We start from the raw sequence: 15,845 nt of genomic DNA, 5'->3' as shown, positions 1-15,845 counted from the left end.
TTCTTCTTTTCTATTATTAGATACACATGAATGGAAGTGTAAAAATATGGAGTCTCTATTGACCAGTTTTAATTGTGAGTAGTGAGGACGCTTTTGAATGGTTTATTGAGAATTAGAAGGTTTATAATAGTTTTGGAATTGTTTGATGAGTGGGTGAACGTGGATATTGGACCTGATTCTTATACTTGTTCGGCTGGATTGCAGCTTTTTAATGAAATGATTGAATTGGCTAGTAGATGGGTTAAGAAAGCAAGGAAAGGTTGATGATGCTTATAATTTGGTTGTTCAGGTAAGCAGATTTGGTTTTCTGCCAAATTTGTTTGCTTGTAATGCATTAATCAAAGCTTTGTGCAAACGAGGAGATTTGGATAAATCAGAGTCGCTTTATAATATGTGTCCGGTGAACTTGCATCCCAACGATATTACTTATTCTATTCTGATTGATTCCTTTTGCAGAAGGGGAAGGTTTGATAGAATGATAGAGGCTGGCATAGCAGAAACTGTATATGCATACAACTCCATGATAAATGGCCAATGCATGTTTGGTCATTTGAGTGCCGCCGAGTCTTTGTTCGCTCGGATGATCAATAAAGGTTTGAAGCCTACTGTGACAACCTTTACGCCGTTGATTAGTACATATTGCAAAGATCTACAACTACGAAAAGCATTCCAACTGTATGCCCCAAATGTGTATACCTTCACTGCGCTTATTTCTGGGTTTTGCAGTGCAAATAATATGGCTGAAGCATCCAAACTTTTTGTTGAAATGGTGGAAAAGAAAATCACCCCAAATGAGGTAACATATAATGTTATGATTGAAGGGTATTGTAGGAGTGGTAAAATTGACAAGGCGTTTGAATTACTTGATGAGATGCTTCAGAAAGGCCCTGTTCCGGACACATATACCTACAGACCTCTTATCAGTGGCCTTTGTTCTGCTGGCAGGGTTTCAGATGCTAAAAATTTTGTTGATGTTCTACACAAACAGGACCGTAAATTAAACGAGATGTGCTATAGCGCACTTCTACATGGTTATTGCCGGGAAGGTAGATTGGTGGAGGCGTTGAGTGCTGCTTCTGAGATGATTCAAAGAGGAATCAATTTAGATTTGGTTTGCCATGCTGTTCTCATCCACGGTTCACTGAAGCAACTAGATAGGAAAACACTATTTGGTCTCTTAAAACAGATGCAGGATCATGGTTTGAAACCTGATAATGTAATATATACAAGTATGATCATGTAATATATACTAGAGATAAGCTGGCCCTTCAAGGGTATGTTATTTAATTTAAGATCATTTAGACAAATTAATTTGAGTTATAAATAACATAAACAATGTTAGATTATTTAAAAAATGATCTACACTTTTATAGAATAATTAGTTAGAAATTAGGAAAATGTTATTTTATTTCTATATTTGATAAAACCTATTAAATATAGAAATAACAAAATATATTTAGTTTTAGTTCTCACAGAATAATTAAATATATATTTTGTTACCATAATGCATTAATGCTTATCCATGCGTTCTGATTTTTCTTTAATCTCGGTATTCGCTGCTGCCGTTGATTTCTACGGCGAAAGTGGTTTCTCTTTCACGTATACCGCCGCTGCCGTGGCTAGGGTTAGCAACAGTGTGATTGAAAGGAAGAAGCAGCTTTTCAGATGGGCGCAGTATACATCGCCCGCTTTCGTTTTTGTGAACGGGAAGATGTGATGGAGACCGCTGTAGGAACCGGCGGCGTATTCTAGGACGTTTCCAACTCCCACGAAGAACGAGAAGCCAGCATTGGCTGTCCGCATTTTTCATTGGTCTCCAGTGGCGAGGTTCGCAAGGAGTGCCTGGCATGGAGTTTGAAGCATGTTGTTCGCAGCGTCGAGGATCCAGAACCCAACCACGAAGATGGCAATGGCGCACGGGCGGGCCTTCTTCTCGAGCGAGTCACCAAACATGTGTCCCATGTCAGCAGCTTAGCCTATAAGTAGCACCACAACGGCGACCGCTAAGGCACCGACAGCAATGAAAGGCCGTCGTCGTCCAAACCGCGACGTGCTACGGTCACTATAGTAGCCTACTATGGGCTGCACGAGTATCCCACTTGTTGGTCCGTAAAATAAGATGTAAGTTGCGGAACCGTGTGGGATACCAAGGAGGTGGACGTAGCGTGTCAGCAAGGATAGCTGTAAAGCCCATCCAAACTAAACACAGACGGCGATAGACACCACGACGATGATCTGACGTAGAAGACTTGGCTTCGGTGGTAGTGCGGACTGGTTCTCTACGATGAGAGAAAGGAACTCCATTGTGTGTTTGTGAATTGTGTGTGACGTGTGTTTGAAACTTTCAATTCAAGTAGTGTGTGTGTGTGTTTGTGAATTGTGTGTTATGGTGTGGAGTTCAGGGGAAGGGGTGTGAGAGTTTTTATAATAGAAGAGGGAGGGAGAGGGTATGTTATTTAATTTAAGATCATTTAGACAAATTAATTTGAGTTATAAATAACATAAACAAGGTTAGATTATTTAAAAAATGATCTACACTTTTATAGAATAATTAGTTAGAAATTAGAAAAATGTTATTTTATTTCTATATTTGATAAAGACTATTAAATATAGAAATAACAAAATATATTTAGTTTTAGTTCTCACAGAATAATTAAATATACATCTTGTTACTATAATGCATTAATGCTTATCCATGCATTCTGATTTGCCTTTAATCTCGGCGTCAGCCGCCGCCGTTGATTTCTGCGGCGAGAGTGGTTTCACTTTCACGTAACCGCCACCGCCGTGGCCAGGGTTAGCAACAGCGTGATTAAAAGGAAGAAGCAGCTTTTCAGGTGGGCGCAGTATACATCGCCCGATTTCGTTCTTGTGAACGGGAAGATGTGATGGAGACCGCTGTAGGAACCGGCGGCGTATCCTAGGACGTTTCCCACCCCACGAAGAATGAGAAGCCAGCGTTGGCCGTCCGCATTTTCCGTTGGTCACCAGCGGCGAGGTTGGCGAGGAGTGCCCGACATGGAGCTTGAAGCATGTTGTTCGCAACGTCGAGGATCCAGAACCCGGCCATGAAGATGGCTATGGCGCGCGGGCGGGCCTTCTTCTCGAGCGAGTCACCAAACATCTGTCCCATGTCAGCAGCGTAGCCTATAAGTAGCACCACAATGGCGACCGCTAAGGCACCGACAGCAATGAAAGGCTGCCGTCGTCCAAACCGCGACGTGCAGCGGTCACTTTAGTAGCCTACTTTGGGCTGCACGAGCATCCCACTTATTGGTCCGCAAAATAAGATGTAAGCTGCGGAAGCGTGTGGGATACCAAGGAGGTGGACGTAGGGTGTCAACAAGGATAGCTGTAATGCCCATCCAAACTGAACACCTACGGCGATAGACGCCACAACAATGATCTGACGTAAAAGACTCGGTTTCGATAGTAGTGCGGACTGGTTCTCTACGTTAAGAGAAAGGAACTCCATTGTGTGTTTGAAAGAGTTTTAATTCAAGTACTGTGTGTGTGTTTGTGAATTGTGTGTTACGTGTGTTTGAAACTTTCAATTCAAGTAGTGTGTGTATGTGTGTGTGTGTTTGTGAGTTGAGTGTTACGGTGTGGAGTTCAAGGGAAGGGATGTGAGAGTTTTTATAATAAAAGAGGGAGGGAGAAGGATATTTTAATTAATTTAAGATCCTTTAGTCAAATTAATTCTAGTTAAAAATAACATAAACAAGGTTAGATTATTTAAAAAATGATCTACACTTTTATAGAATAATTAGTTAGAAATTAGGAAAATGTTATTTTATTTCTATATTTGATAAAGCCTATTAAATATAGAAATAACAAAATATATTTAGTTTTAGTTCTCACAGAATAATTAAATATACATTTTGTTACCATAATGTATTAATGCTTATCCATGCGTTCTGATTTGCCTTTAATCTCGGCGTCTGCCGCCGCCGTTAATTTCTGCGGCGAGAGTGGTTTCTCTTTCACGTATACCGCCACTGCCGTGGCTAGGGTTAGCAACAGCGTGATTCAAAGGAAAAAGCAGCTTTTCAGGTGGGTGCAGTATACATCGTCCGCTTTCGTTCTTGTGAACGGGAAGATATGATGGAGACCACTGTAGGAACCGGCGGCGTATCCTAGGACGTTTCTTACTCCTAGGTTTCATTAAGCTTGAGTGCAAAATCGGAAGATTATGCTACCTGTATGTGTATTGCTCCCCCTTTAGCCTTTTCTAAAATGAAATGCATATAGTGCATTAGAAAAAAAAAAGGTTACAACAATAATAATAAAAGTGAAAGCACTAATATTATATAGCATTTGTAGAGTCACCATCGGTTCTGATACCACTTGTTCGACTCTGATACTACTTGTTTTCATAAAATTGATTTTGCAAACTTGATTTTGATTAAAAAAAAGTTTGTATTAAAGTGATTTATGTTTGGCAATTTTTGTACCAAAATGGATTATAATAAAATAAATGTTGTTTGCATTATACATTTCAAAATTACTTTTAGATAAAAATTTATTAAAATAGACATCAACTTAAATAATTTTTTTATGTTATCCTATCATTTTAATTTAGATATTTGAACAGAACTTATTAGTTAATTTTATAATAAAACTAATATTTACTTACTAAAATAAAAATAACCTATAAAAATAGATAAAATATATTTTTAAATAAAACTAAAGAAATATAAATTTTTTATTTAATTTAGTTTTTTTAATAGGATCAAGAAATCATATTATAAAAAGATAATAACAAAAATAATATACAAAAATCACAATTAAAAAAGCGTATGATATCAAATAAACAGTTAACAAAAAATAAAAATAATAAATAATAGAAAAAGAAAGCTTATATAAACACACCTACCCTTCCGATATTGACAAAGTCACCGAAATGATGCCGTTGTCAACCACCAACTGAAAACAAGTAAAATTCAAACCTAGTTATGTTAATGTCAAAACATCAATTAATTAAGTACTTTTTAGCTTCTTTTCTGACAAAAATAAAACTTAACAAATTAATTAATTTAGTTCATTATTAATTCACCTATTGCTGGTTTTTTTCATTATGCTTGACTACAAAATCGGAAGAAGATATTATCTGCATGTCGTTGCTCTTCTTAAGCCTTTTTTGAAATGAAATGAGTACAATGCATTAGAAAAAAAATGTTAGAACAACAATAATAATAAAAGTGAAAGCACTAATATTATATAGCTATTTGTTGGGCCACCATTGGTTCTGATACCACTTGTTGGGCTTTGAAATTGTTTAAATTAGATTTGTTTATAACCTCCTGAAAGATAAGTTCAGCTATATGGCTCTATCTAGTACAAGATAAAGAACCATGCCAACAATAAGAGATAGAAAAATGGGATAAATTCTGGCTCACCCTTAAGTCGTTCTCTTAACGAAACCAAGCAATCCTCATTTTGGAGGAGAGGTATTTAAAAAAGACCCGTAAATGTGTAAATAATTTGTTTTGTTGTGTAATTATTTGTATTGGTTTCAGGTGGATGACAAATATCAATACTCATGTGAGAACACTAAAAGCAACATTCATGGATGGATTAGCCTTCAGCCTGATGAACCCTGGATTTCTAGATGATTACTCCTTCCAATGAGTTCCGCAATGGTAGCCCCATCAAGCAAGACCTCACTTCTCACTTTGGCCCCTTCACTCTTTCCATATTTACCAGCACTCACTATGCCGGCAAAGAAGTAACAATGTCTTTCCAATAAGGTGACACTTATAAAAAGGTTTTTGGACCTGTTTTTGTCTACTTTAACTCTGCTTCAATCTCCGATCATCCCTTGTTTCTTTGGTCATATGCTATTAACCAGGTTTCTCTCTTACTTTAATTTCTTACCAGGAAAATAATTACGATAATTAATAATTAGTTTTTTTATTCTTTGGTAATTATTATTAGTTCTCCAATAAAGTCAAAGACTGGCCTTACGATTTTCCATTATAACCAGATTACTTTCCACCTGATCAACGAGGAATAGTGTTAGGAAGATTGTTAGTCTAAAATTGGTACAACAATTTGATACAATATTTTTTATATGTTTATTTTTCTATTTAATTTCACACCATGACTTATATAAAATGTAGCAGGTGTGTTAAGGGTGGGAGATTAGCTTCTTTTCTGATAAAAATAATACTTAGCAAATTATTTAATATAGTTCATTATTACTTCACCTGCTGCTGGCTTTTTTCATTAAGCTTGACTGCAAAATCGGAAGATTATGCTGTCTGCATGTTGTTGCTCCCCCTTTAGCCTTTTCTAAAATGAAATGCATACAGTGCATTAGAAAAAAAATGTTACAACAATAATAATAAAAGTGAAAGCACTAATATTATATAGCATTTGTAGGGTCACCATCGGTTCTGATACCACTTGTTCGACTTTGATACTACTTGTTTGTATAAAATTGATTTTACAAACTTGATTTTGATAAAAAAAAAGTTTATATTAAAGTGATTTATGTTTGACAATTTTTGTATCAAAATGGATTATAATAAAATAAATGTTGTTTGCATTATACTATTCAAAATTACTTTTAGATAAAAATTTATTAAGATAGACATCAACTTAAATAATTTTTTTATGTTATCCTATCATTTTAATTTAGATATTTGAATAGAACTTATTAGTTAATTTTATAATAAAATTAATATTTACTTATTAAAATAAAAATAACCTATAAAAATAGACAAAAAATATTTTTAAATAAAACTAAAGAAATATAAATTTTTTATTTAATTTAGTTTTCCTAATAGGATCAGGAAATCATATTATAAAAAGATAATAATAAAAATAATATACAAAAATCACAATTAAAAAAGTGTATGATATCAAATAAACAGTTAACAAAAAATAAAAATAATAAATAATAGAAAAAGAGAGTTCATATAAACACATATAGCCCTCCGGTATTGACAAAGTCACTGAAATAATGTTGTTGTCAACCATCAACTGAAAACAAGTAAAATTCAAACCTAGTTATGTTAATGTCAAAACATCAATTAATTAAGTACTTTTTAGCTTCTTTCTTGATAAAAATAAAACTTAACAAATTAATTAATTTAGTTCTTTATTAATTCACCTATTGCTGATTTTTTTCATTATGCTTGACTACAAAATCGGAAGATGATACTATCTGATTGTCGTTGCTCCCTTAAGCCCTTTTTGAAATGAAATGAGTACAATGCATTAGAAAAAAATGTTAGAACAACAATAATAATAAAAGTGAAAGCACTAATATTATATAGCTATTTGTTGGGCCATCATCAGCTCTGATATCATTTGTTGGGCTTTGAAGTTATTTAAATTAGATTTGTTTATAAGCTCCTGAAAGATAAGTTCACCTATATGGCTCTATCTAGTACAAGACAAAGAATCATGCCAACAATAAGAGATAGAAAAATAGAATAAATCATGGCTCATCCTTAAGTCATTCTCTTAACGAAACCAAGCAACCCTCAATTTGGAGGAGAGGTACTTAAAAAAGACCCGTGAAAATGTAAATGATTTATTGTGTTGTGTAATTATTTGTGTTGGTTTCAAGTGGATGACAAATACCAATACTCAAGTGAGAACAGTGAAAACAATGTTCATGGATGAATTAGCCTTCAGCCTGATAAATCCGTGGGTTTTTGGATGATTACTCCTTCCAATGAGTTCCGCGATGGTGACCCCATCAAGCTAGACCTCACTTCTCACGTTGGCCCCTTCACTCTTTTCATGTTTGTCAGCACTCAATATGTCGGCAAAGAAGTAACCATGTCTTTCCAACAAGGCGACACTTATAAAAAGGTTTTCGGACCTGTTTTTGTCTACCTTAACTCTGCTTCAATCTTCGATCATCCCTTGTCTCTTTGGTCAGATGCTATTTACCAGGTTTCTCTCTTACTTTAATTTCTCATAATGAAAATAATTACGATAATTAATAATTGATTTTTTTATTCTTTGGTAATTATTATTAGTTCTCCAATAAAATCAAAGCCTGACCTTACGATTTTTTACTGTCACCAGATTACTTTCCACCTGATCAACGAAGAATAGTGTTAGGAAGATTGTTAGTCTAAAATTGGTACAATAATTTGATACAATATTTTTCATATGTTTATTTTTCTATTTAATTTCACACCATGACTTATATAAAATGTAGCAGGTGCGTTAAGGGTGGGAGATTAGCTTCCTTTCGGATAAAAATAATACTTAGCAAATTATTTAATTTAGTTTATTATTAATTCACCTGCAGCTGGCTTTCTTCATTAAGTTTGACTACAAAATCGAAATATTATGCTGCCTCCATGCTGTTGCTCCCTCTTTAGTCTTTTCTAAAATGAAATGCATACAGTGCATTAGAAAAAAATGTTACAACAATAATAATAATAAAAGTGAAAGCACTAATATTATATAGCATTTGTCGGGTCACCATCGGCTCTGATACCACTTGTTCGAATCTGATACTACTTATTTGCATAAAATTGATTTTACAAACTTGATTTTGATAAAAAAAAAAAGATTTGTATTAAAGTGATTTATGTTTGGCCGTTTTTGTATCAAAATTGATTATAATAAAATAAATGTTGTTTGAATTATACTATTCAAAATTATTTTTAGATAAAAATTTATTAAAATAGACATCAACTTAAATAATTTTTTTTATGTTATCTTATCATTTTAATTTAGATATTTGAATAGTTATTAGTTAATTTTATAATGAAATTAATATTTACTTACTAAAATAAAAATAACATATAAAAATAAATAAAATATATTTTTAAATAAAACTAAAGAAATATAAATTTTTTATTTAATTTAGCTTTTCTAATAGGATCAAGAAATCATATTATAAAAAGATAATAACAAAAATAATACATAAAAATCACAATTAAAAAGTGTATGATGTCAAACAAACAGTTAATAAAAAATAAAAATAATAAATAATAGAAAAAGAGAGCTCATATATACACACATAGCTCTCCGGTATTGACAAAGTCACTGAAATGATGCCGTTGTCAACCACCAACTGAAAACAAGTAAAATTCAGACCTAGTTATGTTAATGTCAAAACATCAATTAATTAAGTACTTTTTAGCTTCTTTTCTGACAAAAATAAAATTTAGCAAATTAATTAATTTAGTTCATTATTAATTCACCTGCTGCTGGCTTTCTTCATTAAGCTTGATTGCAAAATCGGAAGATGTCGTTGCTCTCCTTAAGCCTTTTTTGAAATGAAATGAGTACAATGCATTAGAAAAAAATGTTACAACAACAATAATAATAAAAATAAAAGTACTAATATTATATAGCTATTTGTTGGCCACCATCAGCTCTGATACCACTTGTTGGGCTTTAAAGTTGTTCAAATTAGATTTGTTTATAAGTTTCTGAAAGATAAGTTCAACTATATGGCTCTATCTAGTACAAGACAAAGAACCATGCCAACAATAAAAGATAGAAAAAGAGATAAATCCTGGCTCACCCTGGAGTCGTTCTCTTAACGAAACCAAGCGACCCTCAATTTGGAGGAGTGGTACTTAAAAAAGACCCATGAATGTGTAAATGATTTATTTTGTTGTGTAATTATTTGTGTTGGTTTCAGGTGGATGACAAATACCAATACTTGTAAGACCCAGTTAATTAACGGCTAATTAACCCATAAATGAGAATTTATTCTAGAAAGCCAAAAATGTTATTTTTATGGCTAAATGTGATAGAGGAGATTGAGACGAGAATTTCGATACCAATTTTATAGAAATCGGACCAAGATTGGACCAAACGGGCCAAACCGGTCCAACCGGACCCAAAGTGGGCCCTTGGCCCAACTAAACTAAACCAAAACCCTAGTTTTCAGCACTCTCTCTCCTCACAACACACTAAACACGCTGAAAATGGAGGCTATGGAGGGAAGAACACTCTCTCAAGTTCTTTCTCTCACTTGATCTTCAAACCACCATAACTTTTGATCTAGAGCTCCGATTGCCGCTCCGTTTGTGGCCACGCGTTCACCGCGGAGAGCTCTACAAAACCCATACAATTAATCTTGAGATAAGCCACGTTTTACTGTTCGAAATTCCAGCCCTTGATTTCGAGTTTCATGAGCAAAAATGTTGAGATTTTGGGTTCTTTGATGTTATAGGACCCAACTCTCTTGAAGGAGAAGGTTAATCTTGTCTCCTTGGACCTTGGGTGTGGTAAGATTCTCAACCCTAGTGTAATTTGTTGTTCTATGAGGTTTGGGCATTGAGATGTTGTGTATGGGTATGATGATTGTGGCTTAGGTTGTGTATATGTGAATATTGGAGCTTGATTGGTGATTTTAGAAAGCTTGGAAGAGGGTTTTGTGTGACAAAATCTGTTCTTGGAGGTGTTGAGACCTTGAGAGCTTGAGGACAAGTGGTTTGGAAGTGCTCCGGTTGAGCTTGGGAAATTGGCTAAGGTATGGTTTCGGTTTCTCGTATCTAATATGTAATGTGGTAGGAAATACTTAGGCTAGAGGCCCTAAGATAGGCATTGAATTGTTGGTGTTATTGAATAGTTGAGATATATGATGTGTTCATATATGTGATTATGAATATTGATGCCTTGATTGTGTGATGTATGAGAAATGCATGTTGTGATATATGCTTGATGGGTGATTGAGGTTGAATTGATGGGTGGTACCATGTTGATGGTGAGTATGATGTTGATCATGTATAATGATGGTTGATTTGGAAATTAATATTATTGGAAATTGGGATGAGAAGGATGTATGACATGAGATTGTGTTTGTCCTTTAGTCATTGATTAAGAAGTGTTAAAATGGTTAGAGGTAGTTTTGGAAATTTTGGTAAAATGTCAATGTGTGAGTTGAGGATGGCTTGTTGTTGATTTTGGTACATTTCGAATGATTTCAAAGAGAAGGGTTGAAATTAGCATGTTTTGATTGATTTTGAAAAGAGTTGAAAGTGGCTTGTTTTGAAAATGGCACTTTGTGGTTTTGAATGAAAACATGGTTTTTGGGCATACTTTGACGGGACATAACTTGGACTACGGATCTCTGATTTGTGCCAAATCTGTTTAGAAATGAAATTGAATCCGGGATGTCCATGCCGTTTGAAGAACGGGTGAAAAATGATTTAAAATGAGAGAGTTATGACCGTCGGAAGATTGGGGGTTGAATCTGTGAATTCTGCAGTTTTTAACTTAGAAAATTTTTAGCAGAATGACCCCCCGCGCGTAGGCACACTTGGCGCGTACGCGCCGTTCTTCCAGGAAGCGCCATCCACGCGTGCGCGTGATGTGCGCGGGCGCGCCGAATGTGCTGCACCCAATGCCCAGCCATTTTCCAGAGAGTTGTGCCAGAGTTGTGCCCGTTTTGTGCCTGGGGCACAAGAGTACCCACGCGTACGCGTGGCTGACGCGTGCGCGTTGTTTGGCTAATTTTCAACCCGCGCGTTCGCGCGTATGACGCTTGCGCGTAGATGAGTTATAAGGCCATCCGCGCATGCGCGTGAAGTGCGCGTACGCGTGGCCCTGTTTTCATCCCAAAGTTGATTTTTGAGTTTTAAAAGCCAAATTTCATACTTCTAAGCCTCCGATCTCACCACTTATGTCTTAAATCATTATGATATGCCTAGCATGAGAAAAAGGGCTAGTGACTGTGGTAACTTGCGAGTGAAGCAAGGGGAAAAATGAATGGTCATTGAGGATCAAAGATGATTATGTGAGATGCGGAGAATGGCGGTGGAAGTGCTTGTTATGCCATGGGCCGAAGGGCCATAATTGTTAATGAATTGGCTGGTTATGGATTTAACCGTGAGCCGGATGGCTAGATTATTGCCGTGTTATGGCGGAGCCATGTTTATGGCCAAGTATAAATGCATATATGCTGTTGATTGAATTGTGTATGTTTGCACTTCCACCATTGGAGATGAGGGTTTCCCTGGGTAGTAGCAATGGCTAGCCACCATGTGCTCCAGGTTGAGACTCGAAGCTCTGTTAACCCAATGTCGTAAGTGTGGCCGGGCACTGTGAAAGGCCCGGATGAGCTCGCCCCCGTAAATATTCACCAGTGAGGGTGATGGATATGGATCATGATTATGATCAAGTTTATGATGAGTATAACTCGAGTTGGGGATGCACGACAGAGGGACAGTCCAATGGTTAGCTACCAGGACTTGTCGGGTTGGCTCTATAACCGACAGATGATATCATCAGCCACTAGGGACAGGCATGCATCATAAGCATACTACATGAATTGTTTGAGATTGCCTATTGACTGCATATTACTTGCTAATTGCCTAAATGCCTTATCTGTTCCTATTTGTAAATCTCTTGTCTGATATAACTGTGTTTGCTATATTATACTCCTGCTGGTGGTTGGGAGGTCTGAAGGAATTGGAAAGGGAAGTATTAGTTAGAATGAAGGGTCTTTAGTCAGTTGCCACTTACGGTTTAGCTTGTTTATAAGCTTTGATATTACCTGGAGGAAGTTCTAGGATTGCCTTCGGCTTTCCTCTATTATTATGTATTATATATGTGGAAGCTGTTACCGTACTGGGGACCTCTGGTTCTCACCCATGCGGATTTTGTGGTTTTCAGATGCAGGACGCGAGGCTTCTCGTTGAGGCATGCTGGAGACTCCTGGATTAGCGAAGATCCTTTGTTCTTGGGACTCTGTTTGGTTTATATATCTTGTTTAGATACTTTTATCTCCATTAAATAATACAAACTATGATGACTCCTTCTAGAGGGGATTTTGGAGAATAGGTTGTATGTATTTGTGTCCCTTTGGGTTTTCTTTGGGGTTTCCTTATTTTATTATATGTATATATTATTATGCTCGGACCAGTTATCTTCGCAGCCGGATTTTGAGTCTTGATATTCCCGTTTTTGACACTCCTTATATATATGATCTTGCGTTAGCTTATCCTTTGCTCGTTACGTTATCAATCGGAGTGTTGCGCGTTCGAGTTACGGTTTTTGTTTACCCCTTTTTCTACAAAGGCTCCTAGCTATAATCAATTATTCATACTACTATACGTACTAAATTTTTGTTTTAGAGGTCGTAATACCTTGCCATCTCTGAATTATGACTTAAGCATAAGACTCTGTATGGTAGGGTGTTACATTATAGTATCAGAGCAGTTCGTTCCTGTAGAGCCTGAGGAATGGACTGACTATGCTTCTGTGCATTCTCTGTGTGTGTGTTATGTGCTGTTAGTATATCTACTTGATATAATTGGCATAAACGTTCATGAGCATACATTTGGGACTTTGAAGCACTAGACTTCCGATATTGAGACTGATCAACTTAATATCGATTGTTTGGTGTGTAGAGGAACCAGATGGTGTCTCGTGTACGCAGTAGAGGTCGTGGGAGAGGTCGTACTAATGCTCGTGCGCCGGAGACTAACCCTAATGACCCGGTGAACTTTATGACTACGTTGGAGAATATGGCTGCTGCTATGCAAGCCACTGTTGAGGCTCTTGGTCAACAGATGAATAACCATGGTAATGACGGAGGTGGAGTTCAGGGCCCAATGACACTGGCAAACTTTTTGAAGGTTAATCCCCCAAAGTTCAAGGGAACTACTAGCCCGACTGAGGCCGATACATGGTTTCAGGCTATGGAACGAGCACTGCAAGCGCAGGTGGTACCTGAAGGGCAGCGTGTGGAGTTTGCTACCTATTTGCTCACTGTTGAAGCGTCGCATTGGTGGCAGGGTATTCGACGCCTTCTGCAGCAGGGTGATGATTATATCACCTGGGACGTCTTCCAAGAGGAGTTCTATAAGAAGTACTTTCCGACTTCTGCCAGGACAGCCAAGGAGCTTGAATTGTTGCAGCTGAAGCAGGGTACTATGTCCGTATCTGAGTATACTGACAAGTTTGAGGAGCTGTTCAGATTCTCTCGTATGTGTCAAGGGACTCTGGTGGAATATGAGGAATAGAAGTGTGTTAAGTACGAAGGAGGACTCCGGAGTGATATTTTCGGTTCAGTGGGGCCAATGGAGATTAGGACTTTCTCCGAATTGGTGAACAAGTGTAGGGTTGCTGAAGAGTGTGTGAAGAGGGCAGCCGCTGAGAAAGGAAGTCACAAAGGATCATTTCCACAGAACCGAGGGAAGAGCTTTGCACCTAGAGGTCCGTCTTTCAAGAGGGGAGGTTCTTTTAGGAGGCCCAACAACTACTCCCAAGAGAAAAGGTTTGGGAAGCAGCCTCAGAATGATCAAGCTTGTACTAGGTGTGGGAGTCACCATCCGGGAGTACCATGCAAGGCCGAATGGGGTTTGTGCTACAATTGTGGAAAAGCGGGGCATAAAGCCACAAGTTGTCCGGAGAAGCAAAAGCAAGGTGCTGGGAAAGCACAACAGACTGGTCGGGTGTTCACCACCTCAGCTGTGGGTGCAGAGGGATCTGAGACACTCATTCGAGGTAACTGTGAAATGGCTGGTCAAACTTTAAATGCTTTATTTGATTCGGGAGCATCACATTCATTTATTGCATTTGAGAAAGCCCATGAATTAGGATTGAAGATCGTAACCTTAGGTTATGACTTAAAAGTGTATAATGCTACCCATGAGGCCATGGTAACTAGGCTAGGATGCCCGAAAGTTTCGTTTAGGTTCAAGCAGCGTGATTTTGTCCATAATTTAATCTGCTTACCGATGATCGGTCTTGATCTTATCTTGGGATTGGACTGGTTATCTGAGAACCATGTCCTGCTTGATTGTTCTACAAAGTCGGTGTACTTTATGCCGGAAGATACAGAAGGGCCGGTCGTGGTGAATAATTATTACTTGAATTCGATGATGGTGAACTATTCTGGAATCGAATGTCAGGATATCCTGTTGTTAACCGCTGGTGTTTCGGGTGATGATCAAAAGTTGGATCAGATTCCGGTAGTGTGTGAGTTTCCGGAAGTGTTTCCCGATGATATTGAGGAATTTCCACCTAACCGAGAGGTCGAGTTTGCTATTGAGTTGGTGCCTGGGGCGGGACCAATCTCAAGTGCTCCTTATAGGATGTCACCGTTAGAGATGGCCGAGCTAAAGTCTCAGTTAGAGGAATTGTTGGGTAAGAACTTTATCCGACCAAGTGTTTCCCCGTGGGGTGCTCCAGTGTTACTGGTAAAGAAGAAAGATGGAAGTATGCGGCTCTGTGTGGATTACAGGTAGCTGAACAAGGTCACTATAAAGAATAAGTACCCATTGCCAAGGATTGATGATCTCATGGATCAGTTACAAGGAGCTGGGGTTTTCTCTAAGATCGATTTGCGATCCGGTTATCACCAAATAAGGGTGAGGGGTGAGGATATCCCTAAGACCGCTTTCAGGACTCGTTATGGTCATTACGAGTATACTATGATGTCTTTTGGGTTGACGAATGCTCCTGCAGTGTTTATGGATTACATGAATAGAGTATTCCGTCCGTTTCTGGATAAATTCGTTGTTGTCTTCATTGACGACATACTGATTTACTCCAAGACTGAAGAAGAGCATGCGGAATACTTGCGGACCGTGTTGCAGATTTTAAAGGAGAAGAAACTCTATGCGAAACTGTCTAAGTGTGAGTTTTGGAAGAGTGAGGTAAAGTTTTTGGGTCACGTGGTGAGTAAGCAGGGAATAGCCGTAGATCCAACTAAGGTGGAAGCTGTGATGGATTGGAGGAAACCAACCACAGTAACTGAGATAAGGAGTTTTCTGGGTTTAGCTGGCTATTACCGAAGGTTCATCAAAGGCTTTTCGCAATTAGCCTTGCCATTGACAAAGTTAACCCGCAAAGACACTCCGTTTGTTTGGACTCCTGAGTGCGAGGAGAGCTTTCAGGTATTGAAG

At 37.5% G+C, this 15,845-nt stretch overlaps 1 protein-coding gene and 2 pseudogenes across 1 annotated transcript; 1 reads left to right on the top strand and 2 right to left on the bottom strand.

Moving 5' to 3' along the window:
• The first annotated feature begins 44 nt into the window (after positions 1-44).
• LOC110269945 (uncharacterized) lies at positions 45-1,243 on the top strand. The gene is made up of 2 exons (XM_021118118.2): positions 45-289; positions 457-1,243. The coding sequence occupies exons 1-2, from the start codon at positions 264-266 to the stop codon at positions 1,241-1,243; spliced, it is 813 nt and encodes a 270-aa protein (XP_020973777.1). The 5' UTR covers positions 45-263.
• A 329-nt stretch (positions 1,244-1,572) lies between these two features.
• Positions 1,573-2,304, bottom strand: LOC148569828 (sucrose transport protein SUC5 pseudogene; annotated as a pseudogene).
• A 378-nt stretch (positions 2,305-2,682) lies between these two features.
• Positions 2,683-3,475, bottom strand: LOC107632488 (sucrose transport protein SUC5 pseudogene; annotated as a pseudogene).
• Positions 3,476-15,845: the final 12,370 nt, after the last annotated feature.

This window comes from Arachis ipaensis, chromosome B3 (assembly GCF_059453495.1).
Source record: "Arachis ipaensis isolate K30076 ecotype BB chromosome B3, ASM5945349v1, whole genome shotgun sequence".
Classification (NCBI taxonomy): Eukaryota; Viridiplantae; Streptophyta; class Magnoliopsida; order Fabales; family Fabaceae; genus Arachis; species Arachis ipaensis.
The sequence above is the reverse complement of the archived record's forward strand: the minus strand, read 5'-3'. Positions and strand labels throughout refer to the sequence as shown.